The 18,374-nt window shown below is 42.7% G+C and overlaps 3 protein-coding genes across 20 annotated transcripts in view; 2 read left to right on the top strand and 1 right to left on the bottom strand.

The window, feature by feature from the left end:
• mapk8ip3 (mitogen-activated protein kinase 8 interacting protein 3) overlaps positions 1-4,148 on the top strand; it is a 408,818-nt gene extending 404,670 nt beyond the window's left edge. For all 5 annotated transcript variants that reach the window (XM_069906190.1, XM_069906189.1, XM_069906187.1 and 2 more), the window contains one exon: positions 1,418-4,148. In XM_069906190.1, the coding sequence (XP_069762291.1) occupies positions 1,418-1,533 (116 nt within the window). In that variant the 3' untranslated portion in view covers positions 1,534-4,148. The remainder of the gene's footprint in view (positions 1-1,417) is intronic.
• LOC138747200 (nucleoside diphosphate kinase A-like) lies at positions 4,149-13,466 on the bottom strand. Of its 4 annotated transcripts, XR_011347359.1 has the most exons (6): positions 13,233-13,466; positions 9,706-9,836; positions 8,646-8,747; positions 7,518-7,630; positions 6,403-6,625; positions 4,149-6,226 (listed from the first exon to the last, which is right to left on the bottom strand). XR_011347359.1 is itself a non-coding variant. In XM_069906220.1 (5 exons), the coding sequence occupies exons 1-5, from the start codon at positions 13,276-13,278 to the stop codon at positions 6,508-6,510; spliced, it is 510 nt and encodes a 169-aa protein (XP_069762321.1). In that variant the 5' UTR covers positions 13,279-13,466; the 3' UTR covers positions 4,149-6,507. The 4 variants fall into 4 exon arrangements, 3 of the variants coding, with proteins under 3 accessions (XP_069762321.1, XP_069762323.1, XP_069762322.1); XM_069906220.1 differs by having other exon boundaries at positions 4,149-6,625; XM_069906222.1 differs by having other exon boundaries at positions 4,149-6,625; positions 13,285-13,465.
• The window catches only part of rhbdl1 (rhomboid, veinlet-like 1 (Drosophila)), a 238,116-nt gene continuing 232,956 nt past the window's right edge, over positions 13,215-18,374 (top strand). For all 11 annotated transcript variants that reach the window (XR_011347356.1, XR_011347355.1, XR_011347358.1 and 8 more), the window contains exon 1: positions 13,215-13,366. Coding sequence is in view for 1 of the 11 variants with exons in the window: in XM_069906200.1 (XP_069762301.1) it covers positions 13,361-13,366 (6 nt within the window). In the remaining 10 variants the exon portion in view is untranslated. The remainder of the gene's footprint in view (positions 13,367-18,374) is intronic.

Raw genomic sequence — 18,374 nt, 5'->3', positions numbered from 1 at the left:
ATTCTCAGGACTGGTCAGTAATTGGAGGGGAGACCGCAAGGAACACCAGGTGCTGTAGGTTTCTGTAGGGGGCACTGGACAAGTGGCAACTCTCTGTCTGCCTTACGGTACACAAAAGTTAAAGAATTTCATGTATGTTACATTCTAAATGTACTATTATGTGACAATAATGGAACCTTTACCACTGAGATTAAATAAATTACACATGCTAATATTGTATATGAATGTCCTGCCTAAAATATTTTCACTGAGGTGGTAACGTACTTCCAGGTCATAATTTGATTCAGCCACTCTTGGTAAGGTTTACTGATTTGCAAAGATAGAACTGTACTAAAAATCCAAATTAAGCTTTATCTGTTTTCCCACCGCACGGTCTCTGCAGCTGCACCAAGCCTTCGCAATCCCATGATTCTGAGCTTGATGCCTTGCTGCTATGGCCATCCCATCTTCGAGCAGTGGTTTCTGCCTCAGGAGGAACACCACGTTCTATCACCAGACAATTCCAATGAAATTTTTAATAGTTCAGTCTGTCAAAGGCATTTTCAAATGTTTCAAAATGTCTCTGATGTCACAGCAGCTGAAAAACTACACTAAATAAAATGTTACCCCCTTTTAATTTGTGCAAGTTAGCTAAAATCATTACTTATGGAAAAAAAAGCACACTATTTCCCTTTTCCATCGACTTCAGCCACCCCATTCAAATGAATGGAGAAATGCTGGATATGCCAGCTGTCAGGATAAAGGACTGGATACTCTTCCTATCCAGTCCCCCTGTGTGGAACATTTGAGTCTAGCAATGGAGTGGGAAGTCAAATGTACAAAGTTCTGACTTCCAGATTATTCTGAGCTCTCATGTTCCTTTGTGCAGGTGCCACAGTTTAGAACATACTGACTGATAAGGAGCACGTGGTCAGTGGTTCTCTTCTAAACCAAAAAATGTTCAGTAGTTTGTTCCATAGTGGTGTACTCCGCGATCTTGCACTGCAGCATTATTCATTTTACATTGTGCCACCTTTAGAAAATGTGGTATGATAGATGATAGATGCTTTGTTTAAGTATTAAAGTGGGGCTGATAGTTTTTTTAAAGTTGATTTATTGTATCTTTTTAATTAGCAATAACGTGAGTCAGCTGAATTAAAAAGTAAATATATTTAAACCTCACATCAAATCAGGATGAATTTTTTTAAACAAAGTGAATTAAACTAAATTGAGCCATCTTTCTGGATAGTTTTGTGTTACAATTTGATGTCCAATGAAGAATTAATCCAAATCTATTCAAATTTAAGCCTAGTAACAGGAAGGGCATTCATATTCATCAACTTCTACCGTTGTGGGCTGGAATTTAGAATACCCACTACATACTCCATACCAGTCTTTTTCGGTTAACTTCTATTTCCTCCATGAACAACTCTTGCAGGTGACGGTGAAGATGATGAGACAGATGAAAGTTTGCCTGAAGGAATCAGACCAGCCCTCTCCAAAGCAGAGCGAAGTCACATCATTGTCTGGCAGGTGTCATATATTCCTGAATAGGATGTCACTACCACGAAAACCTGCTCCCCAATACCTGCAGATCATCTGTACGTACATATAAGATTTCCCTGCATTGTACTTGTCCATAAGGAAAGCCGCTGAAAATCCAGAATTTCTCCAGCAGTTCCATGGTATCTCCACTTTGGATCTGCTCATTTGTTGAAATTTGTGACAGTTCAACACATTTTGGATTCAACTTAAAATGGAATGTTAAAATCCTTTAAAATAGCTAACACTGGCTTTTTGGAGACTAAAATCTTATTCACTTTAACAAAATGTGTTGCTGTTTCAAACAGTTACCTTTGTAATTAGCCTGTCCTTAAAACACAAAACTATGAATGCTACCATAATGCATGCCAGGTTGAAATGTCATAAGGCACCTTTCATGTCTGTCCATTTATACATCACTTAAAGGTTGATTCATTTATGAACAAAATTTATTTTAATTTGTATTGATTTTCCCTCCCCTTTTCTGCCATTGATTAATTCAAAAATCATTGCTGATGACATTCACATTTAAACCAAAACTGTAACATTACTCACCTGACTTTCTCATGAGGTCCTGCCTCTGTAGCAGAACCCAAATGACAAGTAGTGGAAACGTGGATAGATTTCAAAAACAATGTTATGGGTACAACTTCTAAACTACAGAAATTGAGATAGTTCTGTTCTTTTTCCTCAAGGATGCCATTGATGTTTAATGACACAGGGAGGTGTAACCATATTGTTTCTGAAACTTTCAACCCACCAATTGTTACTTATCCATTCATAATTATGGGAAATTCCAGAAAGAATAATATTTCTTTAGGGAGAAAAGTGCATTTTGGAGTGAATTTTCACCAGACTTTATTGTGGCTGTCAGCGTTCTAGTTGGCACTGTAAAGATTTGGTAAAACCTGCTATTTCTTGGTTTAACGTGCAACAATATCTGAAAAAAGGACAGGAAACTGGAATTTTGACAGGATGCATTCTTATTCACTTCTGGATGTCATTAATTGTGCAAAAATTCAGGAGTTTAAAAAATATGCTTTATGTCCTTCAATTAATTATTTTGATCAGTGAACTTCCTCTTCTATGTGGCTATATTTCTATTGGGATACATGGAATTCCTATTCATGGTTTAGCATAATATTAAAATAAAAACAAGATAATTTGAAACTGGTATTGCAGTATTCTGGAAAGGTTCCTTTCTTGAAATTTTGATGATATTTTGGCTGCTTCCAGAAATTATCTAGTGTGAAAGCAGAGCAAATCCAAAAGTGCTTTGGGTCAGGGATTTCTGCCAAAGCCAAGAGTTGCATCTTGTAGTTTATACTAACTTCAAAATTTTTCGGCTATATTTAGTGCAGTTCTTTTTGAGGTGTTAGCCTACCCCAGTAGCTTTAGCAATGTAAAACTAGTTTTGAACGAGAAAAGCTGGTACAATATCTGATTGTAGGTCTTCCTCAGATTAAAATGCAAAGTATGTGAACATCCAAATTTTGAATAATTTGTCAAAAAGGGCCCTTAGAGGCAAGTGGGCATTTCTTGGTTCCTTGTTTCACTTTTATAATGTTAAATGTTGTGAATTTGATGGGTGTGCTATTTTTATGGAAGTGGAGAAAACATCAGAGGACCAACCAACGGGCAACTGCAAACCAATGCACTAACTGCAGTTGCAGTGACGTTTGTGTCTCGAGGGTGAAGACAGTAGAAGCAATTAAAATATAGGGGAGGGGCAACTTGGATCAAGATTGAAAGACATTTAATGTGAAAATAACAATAAGTTTTCAGTTTCTAACTGAGCCACGTGAGAATATTAAGAATTGCTCATGAGTGTCGACGATCCATACATTATGGTTGACAAATTACAGACAATTATATAAGGAAAATGTGCAATTAAAAGATTGTTTTAACATCCTGGAGTATGTTATAAATGTTAGTAAAATCAAGCCTTTTCATACTGTGATTCATTATTTCTATGTCCACATGACATACAACTTTCAGAGTATTCCGAACCTGCACCTCTGTAATGTGTAATAATGAGGTTATTTTGAGCAGTAACAAGTCATTTTCATTGTTCTAACAAAGGTGTAAGACTTAATAAATTTTGAATGAGCTGGCAAAGTACAGTAATGGGAACTGAGAGGGGAAACAAAATCACTGACAGAGGCAAAAGAAAAATCTGTCTGCTTTCTTCAGAAGAATACACATTTACCAATACATGGCAGGGTGGGATGAATGTTGCTGGTTTTGGAAATCAGCGAGCATGATTTTTCTTCTGGCCACATGAGTGCATTATGTTTGAAACATCTGGTTCTCATCTTGATTAAATGGTCAATTTTACAAAAATCTATAGATTATGGCTCTGCCAGTAGAAATTTGAGGTTCTTCTCATCATGTAAAGTAACTCCTGTGTATTTCAGTCTAGAGAAAATGATGCTGCAGTTTGAACAACTGCTGCTGCTTCAGAGCAGAGTCCTGTACAAAATGCTGCTTGATGTACAATGGAAAAGTCGGGTTGGGTGTACAGAGAGGGTTGGCTGGTGTAAGGATATGATCTGAGCTCATTTCCCTGTGCAATGTAATTTAACTTGACCAACTGTTCCATATGTAATAAACATTCACGTCATAAATCAGGTGTTGTAGTATTTATTAATGAATTAAATGATGTGCCATATTTCAAACTTCATTTTTTTTTAATGCTCAGGCCTGTTGTAACAATCTGTACTCATTTAATGACACCTTACAGGATAATGGAGATTTCACACCAACTTTGGACAATAACAGTTTTGAATTATTTTCTGAACAGTCCATTCAAACAGCCATAATTAGAATCCCTTCTCATTAACTGGCAGTAGATGTAGCTCTATACAGATTAGGGAGTGACAGAACTTTGTTTTTTCAGTCATCTTAAGTCTTAACCCTTGAGTGAAATGATTATTCCAAGGACAATTTTGATTTGAGCATATACACCTTTTTGTTTAAAAAGTGATTTTCTGCTTTTAATTTTTGAACGTTGCCAGTAATGTATAATCAAATGCCCAGGGTGCCTAGATTAATCTGATTATTCAATCTTCATGAGGAATATTAGAACATTTTCTCATTACATGAACTTAAAGACACTTGGTCAGTTCACGAGCATTTAACCCGAGCAAAATAGAAATATTCCAAGCATTAGGCAGAATAAAGAAAAGGTTATTTGCAGCTCTTCTCTCATTGAATCCACTATTGCCTTGGAGACTTAATACTGAATTTCACAATTTTGTGTAACTCCACTTGCTTTTATTCCACAGATCTGCCTATAAGCCAATTTCTAATTGTCAGAAATAATCTGCTTTCTACAGTAACACATTCATGGATCATATTATATAGCTGTAATGTGTTCCATCATTCTATAGCATTGAAAGACTTCACATCTATGATTCCTAACTCTAAAGGCTGGATTTATGATTGTGCGACATTGCTAGCATCTGCTCTTCGTAAAAGTTTTAGGTTTGCTTGGTTGGAGTTTCTTTCATCTTGTTCATTATTCCCTCCCCCCACAAAAATGGGAAACTGCAGTAGGTCACACAATCTCAATGCCTGCTATACTCAATTTAACCAGTAGAACCACATCACATCTAATATAGCAAAACTCTTAGTTCCTTCCCCATATGATGGCTTTGACTGATTAATTCATAATTTTAATCTTAATTTTTTTTTCCATTTTCTTGAAACTGGTATCAGTGAAATTTTCAAACCAAGCTACAACATTTAATGTACAAAGAGTTTTTGTGTATCCAAAACAAGTCTATCTTGTTATCAAGGACAGTAATAAATGTCTGGTTCTGGATATTGATATTTTAATTTTATGGCTGATAAAAATAAGTTGCCAGGATAAAATACTGCATATTTTAGCACTCACAGGCAGTGATCACATTCCGAGCAGCTAGAGTTTGCATTTGTGCTTTCGCTGATCATAATGAATAGAAAACTTAAAAGAAGCCGAATTGATGATACAGAGACAAATGTTCAGAACCTTGTGTCAGTGTTTTGGCAAAAAAAAAACTTTTGAAACAATTTCTACATTTCATTGTGAAGCTTTTGGTTCATGCAACTTTTCTATTTCATCAGTTACATCCTACTTAATAGATTACAATACTAACTTAGCGAAAAAGCACAGTGCTGGAGAAACTCGGGAGGTCAAGCAGTGTACTTTATGTAGTAAAGATAAAAATACATAGCCGTACCCAATTTTCTGTTTTGGAACTCTCCAGCTAGATGGGATTAACATTGACTTTTCCAGTTTCTGCTAACCTGCTCTCCTTCCCTTCCCCTTGTCAGCTCTCCACCACCTTCCCTCCTCCCCTGGCTTGCTGCTGTGCCTGCCCTCCTTTCTTCACCTATTACTTCCTGCCTTTGCGACCACACCTCCCATTTTAGCCAGACACCCATCAATTTTTTCCCCATACCTTGATCAATGCTGAGTTTCTCCAGCATTGGGTTTTTAAAGACATAAGACCTGAGCATATGATTTAGTACTTTACAATCTAACTTTAAAAGTGTGATAATTACAATAGCCCAGATGCAGTTTAGCTATTTTAATCATACAGGGTGGAAAAATAATGTTGATCAGTTCCCTCACCCAAGAATTGAAATGCTTTGATTCTTCTCACCAAAACAAACATCGGCCAACACCATTTTAAAGCAAACTTCAGGTTTTTAAAAAAAACTGGAAACAAATGAAAAAATAATCAAAATGCATAAAGGGATAATACCATTTGTCAGTGAAAGACAACTGTTGAATCATTTAAAACAATGTTTTTCTTCCAAACTTTCAAATACATAAATCTGAGGGAACAGAATTGTACAATTAAAGAATTTGCATAGAAAAAAATGAAAACTCACTAGTGCATAGGTCTGTTACAGTCGGTGTGGATACTACAACAACATTGCTTTGGTTCTGATGGGCTTGCTTCTGAGGATTGACTCGCAAAAAAAAAAGCCCCAGGTTTATTCATATATCCAGTCATCAGCGCAGTCATTCCAGCAAACCAGCTCCTCAGAGTGGAACCAGAGGGAGATTTCATGGATGGCACTCTTCACTGAGTCACTGCCATGGATTACATTCCTGCATTACATCAAAATCAACTGCATTAAATGCCAAATAGATTCAAAATACAATACTGTATTCAACTCAAGATTACAAAAGCACCAATGCAACAAAAGCCAGAGGGGCATCGTCATAGTTCTTGCCATGTAGGAAGGACCATAAATGGTATAAAATATTGGCTTGAATCTAAGAGAAATGCTGACAGTATCATATTTTCCTCTATTGCTACGTGCAGTATTCACTTGGGGAATTTTTCAGTATTAATATTTAATTCAACAATTCAAAGACCATTTTTAATATTAAATATTCACTTTAATTTCTAAAATTTAATGAATACGGCAGTACAACTTATGCATTGTTTTTTGAATGTGAATGGCAAACCTTCATAAACATTCAGTCTTTGACAGCCATTAAGCCTGTAGATTGGCCTCATGGGCTGTCAATACAATTAAAAGGCAGAGCTTGCCATGTGAACTGAAAGCCCCTTCACTAGTTCTTGCCAATTGGCTCTCAGTGAGCTTAGATATAGAGATTCATGTCCATACACCAGCTGAAGTTTTGAACAGACAAGTGAAGAACTCAGACAGCACTCTCATTGGAAGCTACAGCCCATGAGCAATTTGTTGCAAAAACAACTCCCATACAACTTTTCATAATGTTGATTTATAATGGCTTGCTTACTTTAAGCAATAAATCAAAACACATGAAGATCTCCTATTGGAAGTCCATTTTTAAAACCAAATCCAGGAGTAAAGCACGAAAGTCTGAGACTTATATAATTGTATAATTCTGATTGAAGTAAAAGCACAATGCTGGAGAAACTCGGCAGTCAAACAATGTAGCAAAGATAAAGATACATAACCAATATTTCAGACCTGAGCCTTTCATCAAGGCCTATGTTTGTACCCACCTGCTCACATCAATACAGAAATCCCCTCTGATGGTACCTGGTGCAGAATCTGCAGGGTTGGTTTCCCCCAGCATACCTCGGGTGGTTTTAACAACATTCAATCCCTGCCATACCTGAAATGTCAAGGAAGTAGCATTCTCCATTAATACTGCAAGGCATAATCTTTCAGAATGAAATAAAATAAATTTTATCAAAAACTACTTGTACCCATGTGTCTTTTACTGCAGTGATTCAGAGGAATAAAAATCGTAAAAATACTGGAAATATACTGCAGAGAAGCCAACTTTGAGGCAAGAGAAGCATCATCTGTTTATCTTTCCATATATACTGCTTGACTTGTTGAACATTTCCAACAGTTGCTGAATTTTGCTTTATTTTTAGCAATCCCTGAAGACAATCATCACTGGAATGCAATTTTAAAAGTGGATTCAAAGAAGTATTCAGTTTTGTGGATAGCCATAACCGTTGTACCCGGAGTTTAATCTGGATCCAGTAAAAATAATTTTAAAAAAATTTATCACACCCTGGATCAAGAATCCAAATTGATCATTTTCTTTTCAGTCCAAGGGCAATGAGTCTTGTACTTCTTCCCTTGTAAAGATCACTGTCCTCATGAAGCAACTCAACACAAATCATCAATAATTTAGTGTTGAAATTTAGGTTTGAAGGTGTTTAGTGTAGGGCCAGAACAAATCAACCACCTGCAGGTTTAAAGGGTTTTCTTGCTCTGTATGTCTCCTCTTTTATGAAACAAAATGTTTAGAAAAAGGATTTTGAAGAAATCACAAATTAACTTTTTTCAGTTTACACAAGGGTGTTCCTAATGTTCAAAAATGCTGAGTTATTCAGTAATAGAGCTCGAATCCAAGAATTTACTCACCACTTTTCAATCCGAGCCAGATCATCAATATCAGGCAGTCAAAAAAAAAAAGCCCCCTGCTTCATCCACAGAGCATTTAAACCAGGGCTAACAATTCAGGTTATTTTGTATATTTCCTAAGAATTGACCATCGTCAGTGACAAAAGACTGCCAACTACCAGTACTTGTACATCAATGTTATAGATTCATTCACCTTTTAAAATTGGAGTAATGGATTGTGCTATACATTTGCGACTGCTTTTACGTACCATGATGACCAAAGGGCCAGAACTCATATATTTCACCAGTTCATCATAGAAAGGCCTCTCTTTAAGTTCAATGTAGTGATCTTTCAATAAGTCTTCTGAAGCCTAAATTTAAAAAGTAGATAATTATTTAAATTATCAGATTTAACTCTATTAAACATTGGAGTACATTAAAAGACTTGCAATCAAGTCAAGTTTATTGTCATCTGATTGCACAAGTACAATTGAGAAAACAGCGGTCTTGGATCGTTAGTGCAAAACATGCAGTCACACAACCAGATATAATACACAAACAAAACATATGCAAGAGAAGTTTTCATAGAGTGTGTGTGTGTACATTTTTTTATATAACACACACATAAATAATGATTCGTCAGTGAGAGTCTTGGATATGGTTGATGTGAGCATTTCCACATTCTCACATCCCATAGGAAGAAGCTATTCCTCAGCCTGATGGTACTGGCTCTGATGCTCCTGTATCTCCTGACGGGAGATACAGAAAAGAATCCTGTTTGTTTTTTTTTCTCACTGCTTGTAAAAACCAAATAACCAAATCCCAAGGATCCAAACCCAATCTTTGAAATATAACCTGTAACACTACTTGGTTTTAACAAGAGCTGCTACACATTATTACCTTGCCAAAATATTTGGAAATGACTCACAATCATACTTGGTTTACAAAATAACATGGGAATAAAACATTTAAAGCTCAAAAATTAAAACAATTCTATGTCAGTCCCCAAATATTTCACCCCATCTCACCTGTTCAATACATAACTAATGTACTGCAGCCTGCTAATTATCCCTTTAACATGTGAATACAAATAGTTCAAAATATTTATTTATTTTAAAAGTTAGGCAAGTGTAACATTACCATATTTTCAGAAATAACCAAATTTGTCATCTAGTTTAAGGAATTAAAGTGAAACATACTTTGAAGATAACTCTACCAATTTAAATGATCCCCTTATCCCTACAAAGTATCAATAATTTACCACCTCCATATCCAAGGGAACGTACATTCTGCACTTCATGTTAAAAGAAACACATACTAGTGTCATACCTTTATCATTTTCATTCCAACCAGTTTAAATCCTTTCTTCTCAAACCTCCGTATGATTTCTCCAACCAAGCGCCGCTGAACTCCATCTGGTTTGATAGCAATGAAGGTCCGCTCATGTACTCCTGTAATTACTAAATAAAATACAGAAAATCTAAAAATAAATTCTTGCCTCCATCGAGTACTTTTCACAATTTCAGGCTTTACGATCAATGAAGCATTGGCACTACAATAAAGTTAGAAACATATCCCACAAACATTATTATTCTGATAGATGGTTTAATTTGTTTGTTGAAACACATAAATGGGCAGGTATTAATAAGAATATCTCACCAAAATAATATAATTGAATCTTTTACATCCACCTCAGAGAAAATGGGGCAAATTAATAATAGAATATACCACAGCATCATTCCCTCAGTATTGAATGAAGTATCATTTTAAATGTAGTCCTCAAATCCCAGGAAGGGGAAGGGGAATTGCTGAGGGGAAACAAGAGTTAAAATGTTCTGCTAATTTTCGAGCAGCATACCTGTGGAAATCCTGTAATTTCCTTTTAGATTCCTAACTAAATTACAATAATCCTGTAATTTAGATTTATTACCAGTAGGTATCATTAGGTATAGAGGCACTGCAATTCAGTCCTTCAAGTTTATCTCATCATTTAATTACTTCATCTCTTTTAATTCCATTTATCCTGTGGATAATTGCTGTTTGATTCAAATTATTTATTTATTTTAAAGGAAAGTTAGGCAAGTGTAACATTACCATATTTTCAGAAATAGCCAAATTTGTCATCTAGTTTAAGGAATTAACGTGATTAAAGGCATTATTAGTGACCACCAAATTGCCCTTGATTAGTTAAATTGGTTGGCCAATTCAAATACCAATTAACCACCTTGGTGGGTTTTAAGCCATAAAAAGCTACACTATCTTCTCCAAAGGACGTTAATGAATCAGATCGATTTTTATAAAAATTTAGTAGTCTATCGGTTACCATTACTGATGCTACGTTTCCATTTTAGATTTCTATAATTTAAATCACCTAAAAGACAACACTGGACAAACAGTGAACTTTAAAAACTCTGGGATCAAACCGTTAGCCAGGGATTTATGGAATGCACGTCCAATACTTTATTGATTGTAGTGCACTACCAGTAACCACCAAGACCAGACTGAGGGAATGACAGGCTTTAATATACAGAAGAACCCTGCTGGCCCGGATCCAGGTATAATATAGTAATAGCGGGAAGGGAGAGGTGGCTCGATCTTTATGGTCTAAGACTGTGGGGGAGAGGGGGGAGGGGGAAGGAGTCATATGGCCCGACTGTGGGGGGGGGGGAGGAGTCATATGGCCCAAGACCTTGAGGGGGGGGGAAGGAGACATATGGCCCAAGACCTTGAGGGGGGGGAGGAGACATATGGCCCAAGACCGTGGGGGGGGAGGTGTCATATGGCCCAAGACCGTGGGGGGGGAGGAGTCATATGGCCCAAGACTGTGGGGGGGGGAGGAGGAGTCATATGGCCCAAGACCGTGGGGGGGGGAGGAGTCATATGGCCCAAGACTGTGGGGGGGAGGAATCATATGGCCCAAGACTGTGGGGGGGGAGGAATCATATGGCCCAAGACCATGGGGGGGGGGGGAGGGGGGAGGAGTCATATGGCCCAAGAACGTGGGGGGGGAGGAGTCATATGGCCCAAGACTGTGGGGGGGAGGAATCATATGGCCCAAGACTGTGGGGGGGAGGAATCATATGGCCCAGGGGGAGGGGGGAGGAGTCATATGGCCCAAGACCATGGGGGGAGGAGTCATAGGGTATGAGTCATCAGTGGGCGGGCCAGCTAACTATATACAGTAGCCAACAATAACTATAAACAATGGAGGGAACATACTCTGGTGATATTTAAATGATGAGATAAACTTGAAGGTCTGAATTGCAGTGCCTCTATACCTAATGATACTGGAAATAAATCTAAATTACAGGATTATTGTCACTTAGTTAGGAATCTAGAAGGGAATGATAGGGATGTTTGCAAGTGTCAATTTCAGTTTTGACTTTTCTTCAACTAATCCAGCTCCACGTTTCTGGGACTTCCACAACCCCTTTGTGCTTCCAGACCTCCTCCTTCAGTCGTTTACCCCCGTTTTCAAGGTTAAACCCATCCCTTGTCAATGAATTAAAAGTAAAATTCGTGGCCCTGTTGTGCCAATGATGTGCTGAATGTTAATAAAATTCGTGGCCCTGTTGTGCCAATGATGTGCTGAATGTTAACACAAATGCCCCAGTCCCTCACCATGAGACTGCCTCAAAGCCACACAACTGGACATCGAGGGCTGATGTCCTCTCTTGAACCCGCCTTGAGCTTGTCTCACCCCTGACCCCTCCCTCCCCCCCTTGTCCCCTCTCTCACCCTCCTTTGACCCCTCTCTCACCCCCCCTGTCCCCCCTTGTCCCCTCTCTCACCCTCCCCCTTGTCCTCCCCTTTGTCCCCTCTCTCACCCCCCTTTGTCTCCTCTCTCACCCCCCTTTGTCTCCTCTCTCACCCCCCTTTGTCTCCTCTCTCACTCCCCCTTTGTCCCCTCTCTCACCCCCCATTTGTCCCCTCTCTCACCCCCCCTTTGTCCCCCCTCTCACCCCCCTTTTTCCCCCTCTCACCCCCCTTTGTCCCCTCTCTCACCCCCCTTTGTCTCCTCTCTCACTCCCCCTTTGTCCCCTCTCTCACCCCCCTTTGTCTCCTCTCTCACTCCCCCTTTGTCCCCTCTCTCACCCCCCATTTGTCCCCTCTCTCACCCCCCCTTTGTCCCCCCTCTCACCCCCCTTTTTCCCCCTCTCACTCCCCTTTGTCCCCTCTCTCACCCCCCATTTGTCCCCTCTCTCACCCTCCCTTTGTCCCCTCTCTCACCCCCCTTTGACCCCTCTCTCACCCCCCCCCCTTTGACCCCTCTCTCTCACCCACCCCCCCTTTGACCCCTCTCTCTCACCCCCCCCCTTTGACCCCTCTCTCTCACCCCCCCTTTGTCCCCCCTCTCACCCCCCTTTTTCCCCCTCTCACCCCCCTTTTTCCCCCTCTCACCCCCCTTTTTCCCCCTCTCACCCCCCTTTTTCCCCCTCTCACCCTCCCTTTGTCCCCTCTCTCACCCCCCTTTGACCCCTCTCTCTCACCCCCCCCCTTTGACCCCTCTCTCTCACCCACCCCCCCTTTGACCCCTCTCTCTCACCCCCCCCTTTGACCCCTCTCTCTCACCCCCCCTTTGTCTCCTCTCTCACCCCCCTTTGTCTCCTCTCTCACCCCCCTTTGTCCCCTCTCTCACCCCCCATTTGTCCCCTCTCTCACCCCCCTTTTCCCCCTCTCACCCCCCTTTTTCCCCCTCTCACCCCCCCCTTTGACCCCTCTCTCTCACCTTTGACCCCTCTCTCTCACCCCCCCCCTTTGACCCCTCTCTCTCACCCACCCCCCCTTTGACCCCTCTCTCTCACCCCCCCCCCTTTGACCCCTCTCTCTCACCCCCCCCTTGACCCCTCTCTCACCCATCTGGAACATGTAGGCAAAGACGGCCAACGCTACACAAATCATCCTGACCTCCGGACTCGTCCGTCTCGCTCGCCCGGAGCCTGCGACGTCAACGCGTGCGGCAGAGCACGTGACCGCCGGTGTGATGGAGGTGAGTGGCGATGGCCGGTTGTCAAGGAAGCAATGTGATCCTGTTTGTCCCCGTTTCTCTGCATCGACTTGGATTGCACGTGTAATTTAAATTTCCCAAATTTTATGGCATTTGCTAAAACGTCTGTATTTAGACTAGGATTAGCTATTGATTTTTTTAGTGATTTATCTATAGCAAATGCCGCAGTGAAGCCTGCCTTGCATGAACAACAAATTTGTCCTGTCCCTCTTGCTCGAGCCAGGGCCATTCCTCATTCCTCATAATTGTGCAGCATCATTTTCTATGTTTTTATTGAGTTTTAAAGTAAATTGGACATGGGTATCCAACAATGTAGATATTTGCAGCGGGCCGCCGAATGCGCCGCGCCCGAAGCGGTGACTCGACACTGGGACGCACAGCCGGCCGAGACGGGCTACGCGCTTCGAAGTCGGCGCCCGCCTGGCTGCACCGCCCACTCTGGGGCTGGCCAGCGCCAGCCAGTCGGCTGGAGCTAGGGAAACGGCCCCACCCGGGGATGAGAGGGGCTCACTAATTGGCCACTCCCCGGGGGTCGGGGGGGGGGGGTTGGGAGCACTAAACGACCAATCCCAGGAAGCGGATCGTAATGTCTCCAGTCGGGGGGCATGATGACGTCAGAGATGGCCTTCTGAGCCCTTTATAAGTAGAGCTGCCAGCACAATAAATCAGTGTTGAATTCACTGGAGTGTGTGCCTCTTCTTTGAGCGTAACCTCTCCAGCAGTAGCAGCTGCTACAGTGGTGACCCCTGACTGGTCCAACCGGCATTGACCTGAAGGTTGAGTGGCCAGCCTGTGATCAACGTGGTCTCATTGAAGCTGCCCAGCTTCTGGACATCACAGCCATGGGTGTGGTTCCGGCAAGGCGAGGTGAAGTTGGCCGTACGGAACATCACAGCCAACAACACCTGCTTCTACTATGTGGTTGGTGCCCTTGAGCAGGATATGGCAGCTTGCATTACTGACTTCCTCCAGAAACCTCCAGAACAAGGGAAGAATCAGGCTATCGAGGAGCTATTAACCCAAGCTTTCGGGCTTTCATAATGCAGGCGGATTGCCCGTCTACTACACATGGACGGTTTGGGGGATAGGGCCCCATCCGCCCTTGTGAGTGACATGCTTGCCTTGAATGATGGCCATACCCCTTGTGCTCTATTCGAGCAAATTTTCCTGGAAAGGTTACCCGAGGACATCAGACTACTCATAGCTGAAGAGGACCGTGGACTCCAGAAAGTTAGCCACCAGAGCCGACCTGCTCTGGCAATAAAAAGGGATGCCTGCGTTTCGTTAGACCACGTGGCCTCTTCTTGTCTATGTCAAGAAGACCACTCGACAGACCGCCCAGCAAGTCTTCCTCCAAGCCTGCAAACCCTGGTGAACTGTATTGTTTCTACTATCATCAATGGGGTGCTGAGGCCCACTTATGGCAATTACCCTGTGGGTTCCCGGGAAATTCCAATGCCGGCTATTATTAGTGGCTGTGGTGGCCAGCCTACACAACAGCCTTCTCCACGCCCGGGATACAATGTCAGGTTGACACTGGAGCTGAGATCAGCGTCCTCCTGCCTCCCCACCCCCCCCACCCCCCCCACCCCCCACCTCCGACACTTGCTACTGGAAGGCTGGGCGCGCGTTACAGGCTGCCAATAATTTTTCAATACGGACTTATGGCACCTGTACTATCCATCTCCATTTTTGCAACCACATTTCACTTGGTGATTTGTCTTAGCAGACATCCACCAACCTCTCCTCAGGGCGGACTTCCTGAGGACCAACTCCTCCCTAGTTGACGTCAAGGGCCACCGGCTAGTAAACGCAAAAAGACCTTTCAGACCCTTGTACTGGAAGGCACTAAACTGACTGCTCCCCACCTGCACTTGGTGACCAGTCCAAGCAATGATGCTGCACTTTAACACCACTGAGCCTGAACACAGGGTAAGGCATCACATCCTCACTAAAGGCCCCCCACTTCACGTCAGAGCATGTCGCCTCCTGCCAGATAAACTCAACCTTGCCAAGAGAAGTTTTTTTTAAATGGAGAAACTCGGCATTGTCCGCTGCTCTAACAGACCCTGGGCCTCCCCCCTTCACATGGTCCCTAAGGGATCAGGGAGTTGGAAGACCATGCGGGGACTACCGCCAGCTAAATGAAGCCACCACACCGGATAGATACCCCAGTTCCCCATATTAAATACTTTTCCACAAACCTGCAGGGGGCACGGATATTTTCCAAAATTGACTTATCCGTGGCTATCATCAGATTTCTGTCAACCTTGAGAATATTGCAAAGACTGCGATTAATACACTATTTGGGCTGTTCGAATTCCTCAGAATGCCCTTTGGCCTAAAAAACACCACACAGACCTTTCAAAGGCTTATGGATAACATTCTGATTGCATGTCATGACCATGCCGAATATGCAGCTCACATCAGACATTTATGCAAAATCCAGCAAAATGCCAGTTCGGCAAAGACTCAATTGACTTTTTAGGTCACAAGATCAACTGCCAAGGAGCTAAACCCCTACCTGACAAGGAAGAGGCCATTCGGGCATTCCCCAAGCCTACAACAGTAAGGGGACTACAAGAGTTCACGGGCATGGTGAATTTTTACCGCAGATTCCTGCTTGGGAAACTTTTATTCTCCCTTATGACCGGTACGAAAAAGATGATTTCATGGAATCAAGAGGCATCTGATGCGTTCCAGGCAACAAAAGACACCCTGGCTAATGCTGCCCTCATGATACATCCTAAAGCTGATGCCCCCACCTTTTTCACAGTGGACGCTTCTGACACAGCAGTAGGGGGAGTTTTGGAACAGTGGGTGAGTGGACACTGGCAACCCCTTGCATTTTTCAGTAGACATTTGCGGGCACCTGAACAGAAATATAGTGCTTTTGATAGAGAACTCCCGGCGTTGTACCTAGCAATCAGATGTTTTAGATGCTTCCTTGAGGGCAGGAAGTTTCAAATTTTTACAGACAACAAGCCTCTCACCTTCGCCTTCTTTAAGGCTTTCGATCTGTGGTCAGCCAGGCAATAGAGGCACATTTCATATATTTCTACTGACATTCAGCAAATTGCAGGAAAATCCAATGTGGTGGCTGTTGCCTTATCACACCCCACATTACAGGCAGTACACACTTCAACATCTAGCATTGACTATAAGGTTCTGGCTGAAGCACAGGCAGCGGATAAGGACATCAGCGCATATAGCACTGTGATTACCGGTCTCCAGTTGGAAGACGTACAGCTTGGCCCTGGGGAACAAACAGTCCTGTGTGACACATCTATGGGTAAGCCTTGTCCCATCATTCCCACTACCTGGAGGAGGTGCATTTTTGAGGCCATACACAACCTGGCACACCCCACCATCAAAACGGCCATCAAAATGGTTGCTAGTCCATTTGTCTGGCATGGCCTTTGCATATAGGTCAGCCAGTGGGCCAGGAATTTTACACGGTGCCAGACCTCGAAAATCCATACCCACACTAAAGCCCTCCTACCACAGTCATTTCAACCATGACGCCATTTAAGCCACGTCTACATAGATTTGGTGGGCCTCCTTCCAATATCCAGAGCCACACACTACCTACTGACCCTAGTAGGCAGGCCAACCAAATGGTCGGAAGCCATCCCTTTGCCAGAGATCTCTACGGAAACGCAAGCCAGGGTGGCTAGGTTCAGGATTTCAGAGTATATAACTTTAGACAGGGGCTCCCAATTTACCTCTAGCCACTGGTCTAACCTTGCTAATGTCCTAGGTACTCAGCTCCACCATACCACAGCTTACCACCCTAAGGCTAATGGTTTGGTGGAGCGATTCCATCGATACCTTGAAACAGCTCTCATGGCCAGACTCAATGGCCTTAATTGGGTGGATGAGCTCCCGTGAGTACTCCTGGGGATCCAGTCTGCTCCTAAAGAGGACCTAGCAGTTTCTGTAAACGATATGGTGTACGATGCACCATTAGTGATTCCAGGGGAATTTCTGGCTGCCAAAGACGCTGGGGACGATTTCCCTGAGGCCGTCTTGTCCTGCCTGTGGGACTGCCTGGGCACCCTCATCCCGACGCAGCCAAAGCAGTAAGGCTCACAGACCTAAAGAACTCGAGACTTGTAAATATGTTTTTGTTAGATATGGGGTACACAGACCCTCCACTACAGAGACCCCCCCCCACCCCACTACAGAGAACTTATGAAGGCCTATACAAAGTTATACAACACGACAGTCAACATGCCTTTTGTATATTGGGGGGGGGGGGGGGAAGCAAAACTTTCACCCTGGACTGGCTCAAGCCAGCATTCTTTGACTCTGACCACTCGATCCATGACCCACCCCCACGCTGAAGGGGCAGGCCTCCCAAGCACAAGGCCTCGCCAAGCACCGATTTGGGGGTTGTCATGTAGCGGGCTGGAGAACGCGCCACACCTGAAACGGCGACCCGACACCAGGAGACTGAGGTCCACACAGCTGGCCGAGGTGGGCTATGCGCTTTGAAGTTGGCGCCCGCCTCAGCAGCACATGGCAGTTGGCTAGTCCAATCAGGTGGAGCTAGGGAAACGGCGATACCCTGGGCTGGGAGGGACTCACTAATTGGCTGATCCCCAGGTAGCACTAAACGACCAATCCCGGGAAGCGGATCATAATGCCACCAGTCGGGGGCATGATGATGTCAGAGATGGGCTTCTGAGCCACAATAAATCAGTGTTGAATTCACTCCTGTGTATCTCTTATTTGAGCATAACTTCTTCAGCAGTAGCAGACACTATAATATACCATTATACATGGCTACAAATTACATATTATACATTGAAAAAGGTAAAAAAAGACACATGTTAAAAAAAACCTATGCTAAAAATCTAACGCCCCTTATTGGTTGAACATATGTGTTTACTACTGTAAAAGGGAAAACAACCAATCCACAAAATGGGATCTAAATAATTGTATCAATTATGAAAATAATTAAGGACCCTATAAACTTACTAAGTTC

Source organism: Narcine bancroftii, chromosome 12 (assembly GCF_036971445.1).
Source record: "Narcine bancroftii isolate sNarBan1 chromosome 12, sNarBan1.hap1, whole genome shotgun sequence".
Classification (NCBI taxonomy): Eukaryota; Metazoa; Chordata; class Chondrichthyes; order Torpediniformes; family Narcinidae; genus Narcine; species Narcine bancroftii.
The sequence above is the reverse complement of the archived record's forward strand: the minus strand, read 5'-3'. Positions and strand labels throughout refer to the sequence as shown.

What these genes read in the sequence shown, in the direction of transcription:
- LOC138747200 (XM_069906220.1), bottom strand. Translation starts at nt 13,278, where the DNA reads ATGATTTGTGTAGCGTTGGCCGTCTTTGCCTACATGTTCCAGATGG. An exon ending in CTGGCCCTTTGGTCATCATG is followed by an intron (nt 7,631 to 8,645) that starts GTACGTAAAAGC and finishes TTGACATTTCAG; the next exon opens with GTATGGCAGGGATTGAATGT. An exon ending in TTCTGTATTGATGTGAGCAG is followed by an intron (nt 6,626 to 7,517) that starts GTGGGTACAAAC and finishes GATGTAATGCAG; the next exon opens with GAATGTAATCCATGGCAGTG.